The sequence below is a fragment of the Centroberyx gerrardi genome, chromosome 11 (genome assembly GCF_048128805.1).
Source record: "Centroberyx gerrardi isolate f3 chromosome 11, fCenGer3.hap1.cur.20231027, whole genome shotgun sequence".
Classification (NCBI taxonomy): Eukaryota; Metazoa; Chordata; class Actinopteri; order Beryciformes; family Berycidae; genus Centroberyx; species Centroberyx gerrardi.
This window is the reverse complement of record NC_136007.1, coordinates 26,952,066-26,968,898: the sequence shown is the minus strand read 5'-3', so window position 1 is coordinate 26,968,898 and position 16,833 is coordinate 26,952,066. Positions and strand designations below refer to the sequence as shown.

Here is a 16,833-nt window from a genome sequence, read left to right as displayed (position 1 = left end):
AATTTAAAGACAGAAATATGACATATCAACAAAAACATAGGATCTCTGCCGTCTGGTATGAGCGCCATCACATGCTGCGTGAGTAGAGTTTAACATAAGAGCAGATTATAGGGGTGTGATTACTAGTGAGGGGAGCAAATAAGATACTTAGTAATTGGCCCCTCGGTTCTCAGTAATCTGCTTGGAAGGTCAGGTCTCACATGCTCCTGTTTTCCACTGAGGAGTTCAAACTTACTTATACATACAATACACATTGTGGTCTGCCTTTAGTGTATAAACCAAGGTTGCCTTACTTGAGTATAACAGTAACTATTCATGCCTGTGACTATTTGTACTAAAACACGTTACATGAGAGATTTTCGTGGCAGCTTGCACAGCCACTTAACGGTGAAAAGTACACAAGAGAACAGCCATTGTGTAGGTAATGAGATTATAATTTCCCCAACCCTTGACCGAAACATGTCCGCTGTATAGCAGCGAGTTTAATGCACTTAACTTGAACATTCGGATTTGTTTGAATCAAAATTGAATAACCTATTTGGAAATACCCTGGAAGTTTCAAGTGGCACTTCATGTGGGCAGAAGTTGTCAGACTCAATTTTCACGTATTCTTTGTTCATTCTAATAGGGATCAAAAGTGGAATCCTGTTGAAAAGCCACAAGAGGCACCTAAACCAGTTCTACAGTCGCCCACAAAGGTAGGGATGGAGCAAAAATCAGCAGTGCGTACGAAAATAAACATGTTTAAACACATAATCAAGGATGAGTTCATGCATCAGTATGTTGCAGACACTACATGTATCTATCTTCTTCTTTTACTGAAGCAAAGACAGAATCCTTTCAACAGTGAACCCCTCGCACCTCACTCTTTTGAAGAAGAGGACAGCCAGTTATTGGATGGACCAGTGGAACAAACGCAGACACCTGGTGGGGGTGAGTGAGTTTATCAGCAGTATAAAACACATACATTTATGTCATCTTGAGTGGCTTACTTTCTTTGCCCTGATCTATTGTAACAAATCATGTGTTATGTTTTTAATTGAGCGGACTGCTTGACGGACAAATGGTCAGAGCAGTTTCTTTGCAAACCAATGTAAATCTGGTTATACCGATCCAACTGACATCCAGGTGTGTGGGCCGTCTGCGCTTCAGCTGTTTCTAGTTTGCCTGTAAACAGCATGCTGGCGTGAGCCATTGTTGCATGGCGGTCGAAAGCATGTACCTCGCCATTTCTAGCAAATGCAATATCTGACCTTTTCATAAAGTCTTATTTTTGTAGCAGTTTGTGAAATGGTATTTTTTACAATGGTGCATTTTGGAAGAACTGGTGAAATGCACTAATAATCAGTTTCTTAGTAATTAACAGTATTAACAGTGTTAAAATACCAGCCATTAGATTATGTGCATAGAATATTGTAATACCCCAGTTAAACAAAGCACTTAGTTTTTCTGCCAATATTTCAGTGTTTTCTTACAATCACTCTGAAATGAGCCAATGAGCTGGGACCAGTGAGGAGATTTTCCCAGGGGTTGTCAAAGTGAGGGGATATCCAAACGCATGAGGCTGCCAGACTAGCCAGGGGATTACACAGAAATACATTCCAAAGCCTTAATCTGTACTGCATGACTTGTGGCTGCTGAAAATATTTCACAGGCGCAATGAAAACAATGTTGTTGAAGGAGAAATGAAACGATAAGAAGGAAACAACAGAAGCAAATAGTAACAGACACAATAAGCCACAATCAGTTGCCTAATCATATCCATCTAGAATTAAGTTGTATGTTTATTCACATTAATCTGTGTGCATGCTGTAAGCAAGAGCCATAATTCACCTCACATAAGGCTCAGTGCCTACCTTTCCATCTCTGTTGCAATATGTAACTGAAATTACAATCAGCCTTATTAATGTGCCAGGCACAGAATTCCTCCAAACTTGTAACAATGAGGAGTAAGATAGTCTATAAAAACTGAAAGTGGTGTAACAGTAGCTTCAAATCAATAATAATAATGCGTTTTATGTGTAAAGCACTTTTCAAGACACTCAAAGATATTTTACATCAACTCAAGCATAGAACAAATGCACTACAAATGAATTAAAAAATAATCTCAATAAAAGTCAAGTGAAAAGTAAAGTCACACATTAAACATTAAAAGCAATCTTAAAAAGCTTCGGGAGCATTTAAAAGTGGGAACAGGTCTGAGGTCCCTCAGTAGGACATTTCAGTGGCTGGGGGCTGCTGCACTGAAGGCCCAGGTGAACTCTGGAGAAGTTGGCCTCAACAGGTCTGAGACTGATGTACAGTAGGAGATTTAAGTCCTGAGGAATGAGGACATATATGATGAAGTAGAGCCCTAGAGGATCTAGAAGGTGATTCTGTGTTTGATAGGTAACCAGTGGAGTTGCTGAAAGACAGGAGTGATGAAATTGTCTGTACTTTTTATATATACACGAAAACACACAACTGATGCGTTGCTGATTAAAATAGTCCTAGGTGTTTATCAGTTTTGCGTTGTTTTTGTTTCTTTCAGAACCTTTACCATCATCTGACAGCTGCATTTCTTACGCTACTAACCTAACACAAGACCACCCTAAAGATAGCCCAGTCGCCCAGAATGCATCTGTTCCCATGCCAGTGGCCAAAAAGAGAACAAGCATTAACAAATCTCAGGACTCTCTTATCGAGGTAGATGAGTTGGACTCGGCAGGTAGACAGACTAATTCTGCTGCGCCAAGGGGCATCCTCAAGCACATGTCCAGCTCTAGCTCCGCAGACTCCCTCTATTCCTGCTTGAGCCTGCAGAGTCCAGTAAGTCTGGACTCTCCCTCTGAAAGCATTGCAGCCACAGAGGCCAGAGACAGAGAAGCCCTGGGCTGGATAGACAGGAAGCAGGTGAGGTTCTGCTCTGCGATTGGCCGGAGCGGTGTGGAGTGGCAGGATGGGAAGGAGCTGGGAGAGCACAGTGTGCTGGACGTGGACTCGATCGCTCCCTATGAGGAGGAAAACAACACTGACCTTGTGAATGCAGGCTATACCGCTGCTGGCAAACGTAAGCCTTTACTCAAGCAGAGAGAAGTGGATTTAGATGAAGGTGATCTCAGTTGCGAAAGGGGGGAAAACCTCCAAAGCCAAGATGCTGGCCAACACCAGGTCCCTGGTGGTAAGAGTTTAATTTAAAACCAATCAGTCTGGTAAACAGCCAATCAACCAATCAAACAAACTAACAAGCAAGCAATCAATTACGTCAGTATCTGGACCAATTACATGACAATTCAAACATAAATGAATGAACTTTGCACTAAAAGAAACACTTGTTTTTGTAAATTTAAAACTTAATTAGATTTTAATAAGCATATACATTCCTTGAAATGATTAATTTTCACAATTAACCTGCTTGTGCATGTTCTTGCATGGAGAATGTAAATGATGTGCATTTACTGCTGACAGAGACTGGTGAATAAGACAGCAGTTTTTATCTTGTATTAATGGGACATACTGCATCTTGCTTTGGCATTATGGGTAATCTCTAACACATTTTTGATGATTGATTCATTCATAGGCTCTGACAAAGGTGAAACTAGTTTCATTTTTGTCAAAACCTGTCTGTGATTTTTCTATTAATATCTTATGTTACGTGTATGATATTTTCATCCATATATCACTGTGAAATTAAGTGTGATATTACATTCTAATCCCAAAAATAAATATGACTGGGGCTCTTACAAAGTGCAGCCTAACGATCTGTTTGCCAATGCCATTGGGCATTGAAAGCAGCAGGGAAAGGAATTAATTAAATATGTTGTCAGACAGCAGCCCGTAGCCTATTGAATATAACTCCAATGTTAACTGTCACAGTTCATTTGACAATGATATACTCAGAAAAAATCCTACATAGGTAACCTTGATTATATACTATGCAGTAGATATGATATAGCCTACATGAGTGATCCAAGAGGTGTTTACTTTCTTTGCAGATCTCTGTGAGCACTGTCATACGGAGCTCCTTAACCCCCAAGTGTCCAACCTTGTTTCGGCTGAGCAGGAGTCAGGTAAGCCTGTTCACCTGGAGACAGGGCCTGAAGAGGACCGTCACTCTCAGGCTAAGGCCACAGATTGGCTGACTGGACACACCATTCACCAGCCACAACCAAAGCTGCCCGAGCAATCCAGTGACAAACTTGGCATTTTTGTTGAGGCCACTTCAGATACCAAGCCATCAAGTAATGGCAGCTCAAACGCTGTTTCGCCAAAGCCTCGAAAAAGGCTGCTTGGAATATTTAGTAGAGGTAAAGCCAAAGAGAAAACTGCTGAATTACAGAATCCATACAAGGATGAGGCGAAGCTGTCAAAGCAGAAGGAACTGGATGACACCCTGAACCTCCATAGCTCCCAATCTGCTGCAGATATGACCGGGGACAATCAAATAAATGTCAAACAAGACACTAGTGTCAAACAAGAAGCTAAAACCCCTGGAACAGCAGAGGTCAGAACATTACAACTTACGGCACTACAGCACACTCCATTTAAAGAAACCATGACCTCGCTAGATTCAGACTTAGACACTCAACAGGAGCCAACAGAGAGCAGAGACGGAGTTGCAAAGTTTCCAGAGAGATTATCCAACCTGAAAGCATTCTGGGAGAAAGAAAACAGTGGTCCCAAAATAATCTTCACCAGAGAACAGGCAACGCATGAAGACATCCCCAAGACAGAAACAGAAGCCTCACATGGTCAGATTGTTGTGGAAAGTATAAACAGTAACTTCTCACCTCAAACAGAGTTGACAGAGCACCGTAGAATTGAGGATAATGCTGCCCAGTCCCATGAGGAGATTTCCTCACCACAGACTGAAAGTAGCCTCTTATTAGATTTACCCAAAGAAGATGGCACATATAGAGCTAATCCAATCCTCATCTGTGAAGAGACAGATGACTCTTTAACAGGTTCAATAACGGATTTTCAGACTCCCGAGCCACAGGAAAACATCACCGCTCCCGTATCTATCTCTCTGCCTTGCAACATCCCAGTGCAACAGGGGGATATCCCAGTTCCCCTTCCCAGGCAGGCCAGTCCGCAAGAGATTAGGCCTGCCAAGATCAGTGATCTTAAGTATTTCTGGGAGAAAGAGTACCCAGGACCTAGGATAATTGCTGGAAGAGCTAAGGAGGCCTCAAGCAGTCCAATACATTCGAGTTCAAGTTCAGGCGAAACTATGCAGCACGATAACCAAGTAGCCATCTCTCACTCTGACCTGAGAGCATCCTTAAGTAGCAGAGAGAAGTCTGATGAAGAGGCGCAAAACTCTTCATGCAGAACCAAGTCTAATACTGTCTCAAACACAAAACATGTCACTGACAAGGGCTTTGTCAGTCAGAGTTCAGACAAAGCACAGTTGAGGAGTTCTGCCATTACTGGGGATATAGAGTCAACATGTCAGCAAGTCAAGACTGAAATAAAGTCGGTTTTGCCTGAAGAAAGGCCTCTCAGCCCTAGTAGATCCCAAAGTCCAAGATCGAAAGACTCAACAGATGATGAAGTCAGGAGAAGCCCATCCAAAACCTGCCACCCCAAGGCCCTACCTAGAGAATCCTCCAGTCCCAAGGTATCCAGAATTGAAGGTTCCCCCTTGAAAACCTTTCCGATAGACATTGCCCCTCCAGCTAAGGCCCATGAAGAACAATCAGGGAGGCCGATACCAGCAGCAAGACAGAGAAAAAGTCCCATACATGAAGCAAAGCAGTCAGCGTTGATGGACATTAAACCTAGCGCAGAAATCATGTCCCGTACTCTACTTTTAGACTCTGTACAGTCACTCACCTCTTCTGCAAATGTGCAGCAAAGTAGCCCAAGCTCCCCCAGTGGGCTACAATCCAGAAAAGCTTCAGAATCTGCTAATATTGGACCTGCACTTACCCAAAAAGATTCTGGTGAACAAAAAATACAAGGGTCACCAAAGAAGATGGGAACATTTACACGTCTTGCTAGATCTTTCATTCCTCAGGATTATCAGCACTACCTTGGGGCACCTGAGAAGGCTCATCTCCCTCCTTTTGACCAAGGAAAAGCTGTTGAAGAGTCTAATGCGAACCTTTCAGCTCCTGCTCCAGTGCTTGATGCAGTTCAAAGACCACAAAGTCCCCTCAGAGGCTTTGAGGGAAAACAGGGCAACAGTGCCACTGAGGCGAATCATTCTAGGATCAGTTCTTGGATTGTGCAAAATACTGACAGCAACTCCGGCCAAGACAGAACAACCTGGGCCTGGCCTCAATCTCGGGCAAGTTCAGGCAGTGAGCTTTTGAATTCTCTCTTCACTTGCGTTTCTTCTAGATATGATTTAGAAATGGAAAACACAGTGATAGTTTTGATTGTTGAGGCAAATCATGTCAACCGTATCAATGGGATCAGTATAGGCTTTGATTCTCTGCAGGGTTTCAAGGTTAACACATTAACATTACAGTAAGTATAAGTTAATTGAGAATTGGTATACATGTTTGCCATCTCTTTGACAAATTCCTCCATTTCAAGATCCATTTCAAATTCTGACAATCCATTTATTCTGTTGTGCTCCTGATTGCCTCTGTATTTCCTGTTTGAGTGTATCTTTACAAAGTGAACTATAGTAAACTGTAAAGTAGAACTTGTCAGCTGTCTTTTAGCCAATGTAAATAAGTTATAAATCACCCTTGCAGTTTTCTATTTAATATTCTATCCTGAAGTAATCATAGATAATTTTGATTTGCTAAAATGAAAATTTCGTTTTTCTATTGGCCAAGACCAGCTTTTTTGGTTGAAGAGCCGTTGGTGTAGTAGTTATGTAGTTTGTAAAAGGCAAATACAAATCACAGTATAAAGATTCAAACTACTCTGATCAAGAATCAGGAATCATCAAGAATATAACTATTAATTCACCACAATACAATTATCAGGGAGACTCAGTGTGGGGTCATGTTCCTAGTCTTTGGTATGATATTCCCATTATATCGTTTTCTACATCCTAAATACTGATTTACTAAGCATTCAACACTTGGAATGTTTGATCAAATTGGCAAGCATAGTTTCTAAATGCTTAGTGAATCAGAAATTGTGCTACCTCTGTGTCGGATGTATTTTCCAGAGCTGATTTTGTTTCGTTTGTGGCAGGTAATGATGATGATTCTAGCCCCATCAGGTCAGCATTGAAGCGAACATCTTCAAGGCCCATGTCCTCGTCCAAAAGTCTGGAAAACCTTACCTCACACACAGCAAGTAAGACAGCCCTCTCTGCTTCAACTACCGCACTCTGGTTCATGCAAACAGCTGATATTTATAGAACCTTATTGTATTACTAGTAGTTATAGTCAGCTGCAAAAATGATTTCTTTCTTTGTAATAAGATGTCTGAAGTTATTTTTATGTTATACTACTTTATATGGGAGTGGCATATAAAGAATACATTTTCATTGTCCTAATTCCTATTCTTAGGAGAAGAAAGGAGCAAAAGTATCCCAGGAGGACAATTGAATCTAAGTGTAGATGATGGTAAATATATGGTCCTACCATTTTGTATACACTTGTCAAGACATAAACGGACTGGGCTATGAAATATCAGGATACATTTGTAGTTTATAACAACTCAATATATGCCATTGTAAGAGATCTGTGTCTTATCTTTATTGCAGTTTCTGCATTGCCGCCATCAGCCTCTTCTCTCTCTGACTCGGAGCAGATGAAAAAGATGAGTGTATCAGTGCCTGTTTTTCAGCAGGAAGAGGTAAATCACTGTTAGCTGACTGCTGTACATTTTACTCACAGCAAAAGTTCGACTTAAAGTAACCCTAATGTTCAGCATATGCATTGAGTTGCTGAATTGATTCATTAATCAACTCATATGCAGTACCAGGTAATTTATTTTGTTCCAGGAAAAAACATATATGAGCCTTTATTACTCACAAAATACCTAGCTGGTTGGTCTGTTCTTTTGACCGATTCTAGCTTTTCTCCTATAGCTGATTTAGATTTTTCCAGTATGTGTAAATGTGCTTTTACCTGTGAGTCACAGCTTCCTTATTTTTCTCTCTAATTTTTAGATGGACAGTGACAGCGCTTCCGAGAATAACATGGGCTGGAGGAGAAACACTGGCAGCTCCACGTCTAACATAAGCATCTCCTCTGGCATGGCCTCCATGTCCTCCGTATGTCCACACACAACTCACCTGGATGCAATATGTTTCAGATAAATATACAATGCATTACAGCTCATGAGACACATCTGTATAAGGTGGAATTCACACTGCATGATTTCTTTTAACCAATTTAAGTTTTCAAGTTTAAGTTATCTCTTCACCAACAACAATATAGGTACAGGTAGCAGCCCGGCAAAAACAAATAATGTGCATCTGCTAACATATATTGTCCGCTAGACCAGTGGTTCTCAATGTGGGGTCCGGGGACCACCTGGGGTCCTTGAGGGGGCCCCCAGCAAATTGATGAATTGTTATTTCATTTGTTATAATTGTTATTTCCATTATTTCATTTACATATTGCATACATCTATAGATAGCTAACTAGCAAAATGTAGTTTGCCATTGATTATATCACTCTCTCATCCAAAAAGAAGCATTCTCCAAACACATATTTTTATCCTCTAGACCCACTAGTTTGAACTCTCCTCTCCTCCTTTTTTTTTTGCTTTTTAACTAGAGTTTTCGGTATGGATATAGTGTTTTTGATATAAATGTATTGGAAGCTACAGAGTGAATTTCAAAGCCAAAGTATGGGTATGCAAAGTAGGGTGTTTAGACCCTTAGGCCCTATGAATGAAATTTTCTATTGTCATAAAACTGTCAATAACTGCTGTAGGATTTTCTTATGCTGTAGAAAGATGGTAATGCTTGTTCTATATCATTCTTCCTGACCGCCAGAGGCAGTGCTTAACACTGGATATCGTCCTTCTCGCACACGCGCAGGTTGAGTTGTTTATACCAACAGAGTCACCTGTGACCCAGGATGACGTCGGGCGCTACCAGCCCCACCGTATAAATGGCTCCGTCATCCTGAGTTTTGTCCCTTCTGTCTTCTCGTACAAATTCGCGAATACAGGTGAAAAGTAGTACAAAGCTAAGACAAAGACTAGCTGGCGGTTTTTCGTGTGGAAGCCTCGTAACCAAATAGGTTGGAGCTACGGGTTCCGTCCTCCAGAGGCTGCGACCTGCCGACAGCTGTCTGTTCTATTTATTTATTTTTTCGTCAGAGCGGTGTTTTCGCCGGTCTCTGTTACCACGAGCTGACGATCGCTTCAGCGGCCAGCGCTAGCAGTGAGTTAGCCCTGGCACAGGTGGGTATTATAGCCGGTTAAGTTGCTTGATTCAAACAGTAAGAACTGTTTTCGGTTCTCGTGTAGTGGAGGCTATCACCGGGCATAGAGCGTCCTGCTCGCAGCCATACGATAGCCATCAGCGGTGCAGGTATCGGCGGGTGCTTTCGCTTGCCTCGGCAGATAAAAACCGGCTCGGTCTCGGCTACGCCGGACAAAGAGAGAAAGAGAGAGAAGGCCGCTCTGATCCCGGAGGCGGCTAGCACTTATTGGAGCAGCACTTATAGACGGAGTGTTTCCGTTCCGTTTCCTGTGTTGTTTTAATTTGTTCGATATCATGCTCGGAGCTCATGCTTGCAGTACCTGCATGGCTCCTCTTCAGTCTGATGATGGCCATGATGAATGCCCCTCATGTCTGGGTGTGGAACACCTGAGGGAGGGGTTGTCAGAGAACCCATGCATGAATTGTAGCTTCATGCCTAGGGCTCTGAAGTTGTCCAGGCTAGCTGGGGTGGAGGCTCTTTTGCTCAATCCAAGTGAGCTACCCCCATCTGGTGTTGCGGCGGTTGTACCGGGGCCAAGACGCCCCTCAGCTGAGACAAAGGGGGGCCCCCCAAAGAAGAAGGCGAAAAGAGTGGACACTCTGGCTGCTAAAGTGGATACTTTGTCGTCTGAATTTTCCCAGATTAAGGCTCTGCTTCTTAATCTCCAGCCGGACAGGACAGTGATGGAAGGGGCCCCAGCGGACAGCCCTCCTGCTAGGTCTTCCCTTGCCCCTGAATGGGATGATGATGTTCTATCCACCAGAGCCTCCTGCAGTCAGTTCTGTGGGATGGGAACAGAGCAGGAAGAGGCAGAGACTGCCTCCCACACGTCTGAGGCCAATTCCCAGGGGATGGAGCATGGTTCCAGGGAGGGCTCGGAGGCCGGCCTAGCTGCAGTTAAGCCAGTAATACGTATGGCTCTAGCATGCTTGGGGCTTGATGAGGCCCCAGTGGTGGCTACTTCCTCAAGTGCCTTCTTTAGGGGAGCTCCACAGCCTTCAGCCTTCGGAGTGCCACTCTAAGAGCCTTACATTGAGGAGCTTCGGAGGTGTTGGCCGGACCCTAGATCCCTCTCTCACCATACCAGTGACAGCAGGGCCCTTGCCGCCATGCGGGAAGCAGGCAGCTATGGGCTGGACCGCATGCCTGCTGTGGAGCCATGGGTTGCTTCCCTAATTGTGTCGCCGGATGAGGCCTTGAGACCTGCAGCCCGCTGCCCCAGGCCGCAGTGTCGCATCACTGACGATCTGCTCACAAGGAGCTATGAAATGTCATAGCTCCTCGCTGCCCGCATGGGCCGCGTGGGGAACTCAATGTCCCACCTCATATTGGCCCTTTCCCAGTCCTTGCAGGCCTCAGGGGCAGACTCCTCTACCCAGATCATTAGTGACACTTCACTGCAGACATTTGCATTTATGACAAGAGAGCTTGGCAGGCTTATGTCAACATTAACACTGGCCCGCCGGCAGGTATGGCTAGCACAGTCTCCGCTGTCGGAGCCTTGTAGGAGGGTCCTCCGCTCTCTCCCTGTGGTCCCAGGTGAGATGTTTGGTCCTGCAGTTCAGCAGGCACTGGAACGCAGCATTCAGGTGAATCACACCAGACGTCAGTTTGCCAGTCTGAGAAGGGAGCCTATCCTTTTCTAGACAACGGCCCCCCCTAGGACAGGATAGCCGTCACTTCCGTCCACCAGCTCGCCCTGGTGGCTCCTATGGGGGCCCATGGTCCTCTGAGCGACCAGACCGGCACCAGCATTTTCCCCGACCGCCGGCACCTAGGGCCCAGAGGGGCCGCATGTTCAATCAGCGCCCCCCCAGAGCCCCTAAAGGCCAAGGGAATAATGCATGAGACCACGGGGTCGGGCGTCGGTCGCTTCTCCCAGCAGCGCCTCAACTACTGGGAAGGGCACACATCAGACCTTTGGGTGGTGGCCACACTTTCCCAAGGGTACAATCTCCAATTCCGACGCCAGCCCCCAATTTTCGGTGAGGTCAGGATGACTGTGGTCAACGATCCCGCAAAATCTCTGGCGCTCAGTCAAGAAATATCTGCCCTCCTGGAGAAGGATGCCATAGAGCCCATAGATCAAGACGGTGGTTTACGGCCGATACTGGATCTAAGGGGGCTAAACCAGTTTCTGGAGGTTTTGCCCTTCCATATGCTGTGCACTGCAGACGTTCTCCAGGCGGTTACATAGGGAGACTGGTTCACGTCCATCGATTTGAAGGACGCGTACTTCCATGTGCCAATGGCACTGCATCACAGGCAGTTCCTGCGTTTTGCTTTCAAGAGCCAGGCGTAACAGTTCAAGGTTCTCCCATTCGGCCTCTCTTTATCCCCTCGGGTGTAGCTCTGTCCCCGATGCAGGCCAAGGGCCTTCGTATCCTCCCGTACTTGGACGACTGGCTAATCTGTGCCCCGACTCTGGAGCGTGCAGTACAGGACACAGCAACCCTCCTTTCTCATGTGTCCCAGCTGGGCCTTACTGTCAACCTGACCAAGAGCTCCCTCACACCCAGCCAAAATGTGGTGTTCCTTGGATTGTTGCTGGACTCCCAAAGGATGAGGGCCTCCCCGTCGCTATGGCGGGTGGAGGACATACTCAGTCTACTCCTTCGTTTTCAGAAGGGCAGGACACTGACGTACAGCCTCTTCCTCAGGCTGACAGGCATGCTGACAGCTGCCTCAGCTGTAGTTCCGCTGGGCCTCCATTTGCGTCCTCTCCAGGTGTGGTCAAATGGCCTGCATTTGGACCCCAGACGGAACAGGCACAAGAAGGTCCGGGTATCCGGGCGGTGCATCCTTGCCCTTTGGCAATGGAGGAGCAGGGCGTATCTGACCAGGGGCGTCCCCTTGGGTGTGATCCCCTCCCGCTGGGAGGTGGTGGTAATAGACGCCTCCACTTCTGGCTGGGGGGCAGTGTGGCAGCACAGAATGGTTGTGGGCTGTGGAGCACACGGCAGAGGCAGGAGCACATAAATGTGCTGGAACTCCGGGCCGTGTTTCTGGCGCTCAAACACTTCCTGCAATCTCTAAAGGGCAAGCATGTCCTCATTCGATCTGATGACACTTCGGCAGTCTTCCATATAAACCACCAGGGGGGCACCAGGTCTGTCCAGTCACTGCGGGTGGCACGGCGGCTCCTGTTATGGGCCTTCCCTTGACTGTCTCAGGGCCATCTATCTACCAGGCTTACAGAACACTGTGGCAGATCACCACAAACTTCCTGCAGGGGAATGGAGGCTCCACCCAGAGGTTGTGGACGTGCTCTGGGGCAAATACGGCAGGGCGGAGGTCGACCTCTATGCGTCGGAGGCCTCCTTTATGCTTTTCCACCAGTTCCCCTGATATTGGAGACGCTACACAGAGTCCAAGAGGGCAACCACAGGCTGTTGTTGGTGGCCCCGTATTGGCCCGGGAGACCCTGGTTTCCCATGCTACACAGGCTCCTCGATGGGGAGCCGTGGCCCCTGCCGAGGAGGCAGGACTTGCTGGCTCAGCTGGGGGGACGCATTTGGCATCCGAACCCGGAGCATCTAAAGATGTACGTTTGGCCTCTGAGGGGTCGGAACCGCTTCTGAATGACTGCGACCAGGCGGTGGTTCGGACGATCTTGGACTACAGGGCACCTTCCACCAGGCTGCTTTATGCAAATAGGTGGAAGTTATTTAGCGAGTGGTGTAGGGCTCAAGAGGTGGTCCCTGAGCGTTGCTCCGTGCCCATGGTGTTAAGGTTCTTGCAGTCCCTGTTGGAGGGCAATCGGTCGGTCTCAACCCTGAAGGGGTATGTAGCTGCGATCTCAGCTCGGCATGTAGGGGTGGGGAACCAGTCTGTTGGAGCCCACTGCCTTGTTGGTCGTTTTTTAAAGGGGGCTCTGCGACAGAAGCCCCCACAGTCGATGAGAGTTCCCTCATGGGATTTGCCGTTGGTACTTGAAGGCCTTTGCCAACCCCAGCAAAACGGGTGAGTGAGCTTCATGCCCTGTCTGTGAGTCAGGCATGCATGCGCTGGAACTCTGATGGTTCAGGGGTGGTCCTGTGGCCTAACCCCTCCTTTTTGTCAAAGACGCTGTCTACTTCCTATGCCAATTGGGGCATTGAGCTAGTGGCATATGATCCTGGGCTCATGCAAGGTGAAGCAAGTGAGAGAGCAGTGCTGCTCTGCCCAGTAAGGGTCCTTAAGCAGTATTTGGAGGTGACAGCTAGCTTTCGCCAGTCTGATGGGCTGTTCGTCTGCTACAAACAGCCCATCAGACTGGCGAAAGCTAGTCTTGTCTAAACAGAGGCTTTCCAGCTGGATTGTGGAAGCCATCGCTCAGGCATACAGATCAAAGAGCCTGCCTATACCCTTTAATGTTAGGGGCCATTCCACCAGGAGTGTCTCCACATCCTGGGCAGCACTAAGGGGTGTGCCTCTAGGTGACATATGCGCGGCAGCTACCTGGGCTTCGCCGTGCACCTTTGCCAGATTCTACAGGGTCAATGTCGCTGCTCCCCAAGCGATTGCGACTGCTGTTCTACCTCAGCCCGCAGCCTGCTCTCAGTGAGGTGGGTGAAGGATTCCTCGTGACCTTGTTGGTAATAGTCATCCAGTGTTAAGCACTGCCTCTGGCGGTCAGGAAGAATGATATAGAACGAAAGTTACGCATGTAACTACGGTTCTATGAATTCTGGATGACCGCCAGAGTTCCTTGTCACTCAGAATCTGGACGAGAAGATTCTGTAGGGACAAAACTCTGGGTGGGGCTGGTAGCGCCCGACGTCATCCTGGGTCACAGGTGACTCTGTTGGTATAAACAACTCGACCTGCGCGTGCGCGAGAAGGACGATATCCAGTGTTAAGCACTGCCTCTAGCGGACATCCAGAATTCATAGAACCGTAGTTACATGCGTAACTTTCGTTTTGTACAATTTAAAAAACAATTTAATCATTTTAAATTCTCTCTTCTGCTTTACCATGAATGTGTAGGTCAGCGGTAGCGTCACCAGCATTTACCCTGCAGACTTTGGTGACATTGACATCCAGGGCACCATCCAGTTTGCTGTGAACTACGTCCAGAAGCTCGGAGAGTTTCACATCTTCGTGGTCCACTGCAGGGATCTGGCCGTGGCCGAACCCAAGAAGAACCGCTCTGACCCGTAGGTGCTCAGTGCTTATGGTCGAAAGGGTTAAGATAGAACAAATGCCATGCAATTGTCCAGTAACAATTGTAGCCAGTTGGTAGGAGAAATGTAGTTGGCAGGTTTTTGTGGTTTCAACATGTTTGTCACCTTACAGGATTTCTGAGTATTCATTCAAAGTTCGCATTTTTCAAACAGCTACCTCTCGCTGCCAATTGGAGAAATGATCCTTCACTCTATATGTTCTAGTTTAGATTATTAATATAACTTTCTTTTCTTTTTTAGGTATGTGAAATGTTACCTTCTTCCTGACAGAACAAAGTTGGGAAAGAGAAAAACCAGTGTTAAGAAGAAGACTCTAAATCCCACCTACAATGAAATCCTCAGGGTAAGAATTCCATATGCAGTATTTATCAAACTTCCTTATTACATCTATTCCATATTTTTCAAACATTTTTGAAGTCCACTCCTCCTTTTTATAGTTTAAAATCATAATGGAGGTGCTGAAAATGCAAAAACTGAACATCTCGGTGTGGCACCACGACACTTTTGGACGCAACAGCTTCCTTGGCGAGGTGGACTTGGATTTGTCAGAGTGGAACTTCAGCAACACACAGATACATGACTATGCCTTAAAAGCCAGGGTATGGTGCCAATATTTCTATACATAGCCTGTGTATATTGGATAAGAAGTATGATGAGACAGTGATTCCTTACCTGTACCTCTTCCTGGTTCCTTTAGGTCCCAGCACTGATCTCAACAGCATCTCCTTCACACTCAATAGACAAAAGAGGACAGATGCGAGTAGCTCTTCGGTTCCTACCGCAGATATCCCACAGTGAGTGGACAACTCCTCTGTTTTTGCAACTTCTATCCTTTCTGTTTTAGTATTATTACCACTTGTTATGATCTTACTCCATCCACAGGTAAGAGGACGTCCAAGATGGAGACTGGTGAGGTACAGATCTGGGTGAAAGACTGCAAGAACCTTCCACCAGTTAGAGGAGTCATTATTGACCCGTTTGTGAAATGGTAGGACGTCCTGCATACTGCGTAAATGAAACCTTAAGTTTGATTCGACTTGATACTACATTGTTCAATTCAGATGATATAATTTAACTACATGACTCTCTCTCTGCTTCAGCACCGTACTCCCTGACACGAGCCGGAAAAGCCGGCAGAAGACCCGGGTGGTTAAGAGGACGGCCAACCCGATGTTCAATCACACCATGGTGTATGATGGCTTCCGGCCGGAGGACCTCAGGGAGGCCTGCGTTGAGATCACAGTGTGGGACCACGACCGACTGAACAACCACTACATCGGGGGCCTCAGACTAGGTCTAGGCACAGGTGAGATACCACCGCTACTTGGGAATTATTTGTTTCAAGATGTCTCCACCTGTTCTCTGAATGTTTTTTTGTCTGTGTGCTTGACCTCAGTTACACCTGGTATTAAAATGTGATCTGCATCTGTTTGCAACATTTCTACCCACAGTAATGACAACTCTACCCATGGACAGATACTGTCTCACTGCATTTACACCTTGCTGAGATCCAATCTCTTTTGTAGGTGATCTGGCAGATCTGATCACATTCCCATCACAATGTGTTCTGCACACATTGCATTAACCAGATAAGATATCCAGATACAGATTCAATTTTAATACCAGGTGTAAATGGCCTCTTGGTTTTTCTCTTACATACTTTGTTAATCCGAAATCACTTTATGTCAATAATTCTGTAATAATAATATAATTTCTATGCCTTTTCGTTGCAGGTAAAAGTTACGGGGCAGAAGTGGTTTGGATGGATTCAACGACAGATGAAGCAAACTTATGGGAGAGGATGATGCAGTCTCAAGGCGAATGGGTGGAGGACGTTTTACCTCTGAGATTCTTGGTGATGGCAAAGAGTGTGTCAAAATGAGATTACATAAAATGTATTGATAAATGTATGGAAACTGTATGGAAACAAAAAAAAAAAGCAAAATGTGGATGGATGTACAAATTATACACTTCAATTTGCAGATTGTTGAGTGGATGCATCAGCCTTAATGAGCAATGTGTATGTATCTCTATATTATAGCTGTTACAATGTAACTTGTAGAAATAACTCACACACACTAGTTGGATTTTCATAGGCCCAACCAGATATTAATTTTGTCACATCTCATAAAAAGTTTACTATTTATTAAAAATATCAAAAAAGATACAATATAGGACGAGATAAAATCTAAGTTATGAAAAATACTCACATTGCTTCAATCCAGAATTAAGATATTTTTTGATTTACAATGATTTGTATATAGTCCTAATGTTCAATAATGTAATTACTGCAGCAAACTATTTTGTCTTCAATAAATAAGATATTAATGTGA

The 16,833-nt window shown here is 45.5% G+C and overlaps 1 protein-coding gene across 6 annotated transcripts in view; it reads left to right on the top strand.

The window, feature by feature from the left end:
* sytl2a (synaptotagmin-like 2a) overlaps positions 1 to 16,833 on the top strand; it is a 24,264-nt gene extending 7,431 nt beyond the window's left edge. Inside the window, exons 5-19 of one of the 6 annotated variants that reach the window (XM_078286615.1) lie at positions 629 to 698; positions 825 to 933; positions 2,531 to 3,049; positions 3,975 to 4,049; positions 7,141 to 7,245; positions 7,461 to 7,517; positions 7,658 to 7,749; positions 8,066 to 8,170; positions 14,304 to 14,473; positions 14,741 to 14,843; positions 14,938 to 15,099; positions 15,198 to 15,294; positions 15,383 to 15,488; positions 15,601 to 15,806; positions 16,234 to 16,833. In XM_078286615.1, the coding sequence (XP_078142741.1) occupies positions 629 to 698; positions 825 to 933; positions 2,531 to 3,049; positions 3,975 to 4,049; positions 7,141 to 7,245; positions 7,461 to 7,517; positions 7,658 to 7,749; positions 8,066 to 8,170; positions 14,304 to 14,473; positions 14,741 to 14,843; positions 14,938 to 15,099; positions 15,198 to 15,294; positions 15,383 to 15,488; positions 15,601 to 15,806; positions 16,234 to 16,382 (2,125 nt within the window). In that variant the 3' untranslated portion in view covers positions 16,383 to 16,833. Of the gene's footprint in view, positions 1 to 628; positions 699 to 824; positions 934 to 2,530; positions 3,161 to 3,974; positions 4,050 to 4,096; positions 4,221 to 4,275; positions 6,288 to 7,140; positions 7,246 to 7,460; positions 7,518 to 7,657; positions 7,750 to 8,065; positions 8,171 to 14,303; positions 14,474 to 14,740; positions 14,844 to 14,937; positions 15,100 to 15,197; positions 15,295 to 15,382; positions 15,489 to 15,600; positions 15,807 to 16,233 lie in introns of those variants that run through there. The other 5 variants (XM_071902911.2, XM_071902913.2, XM_071902914.2 and 2 more) reach the window with 5 other exon arrangements.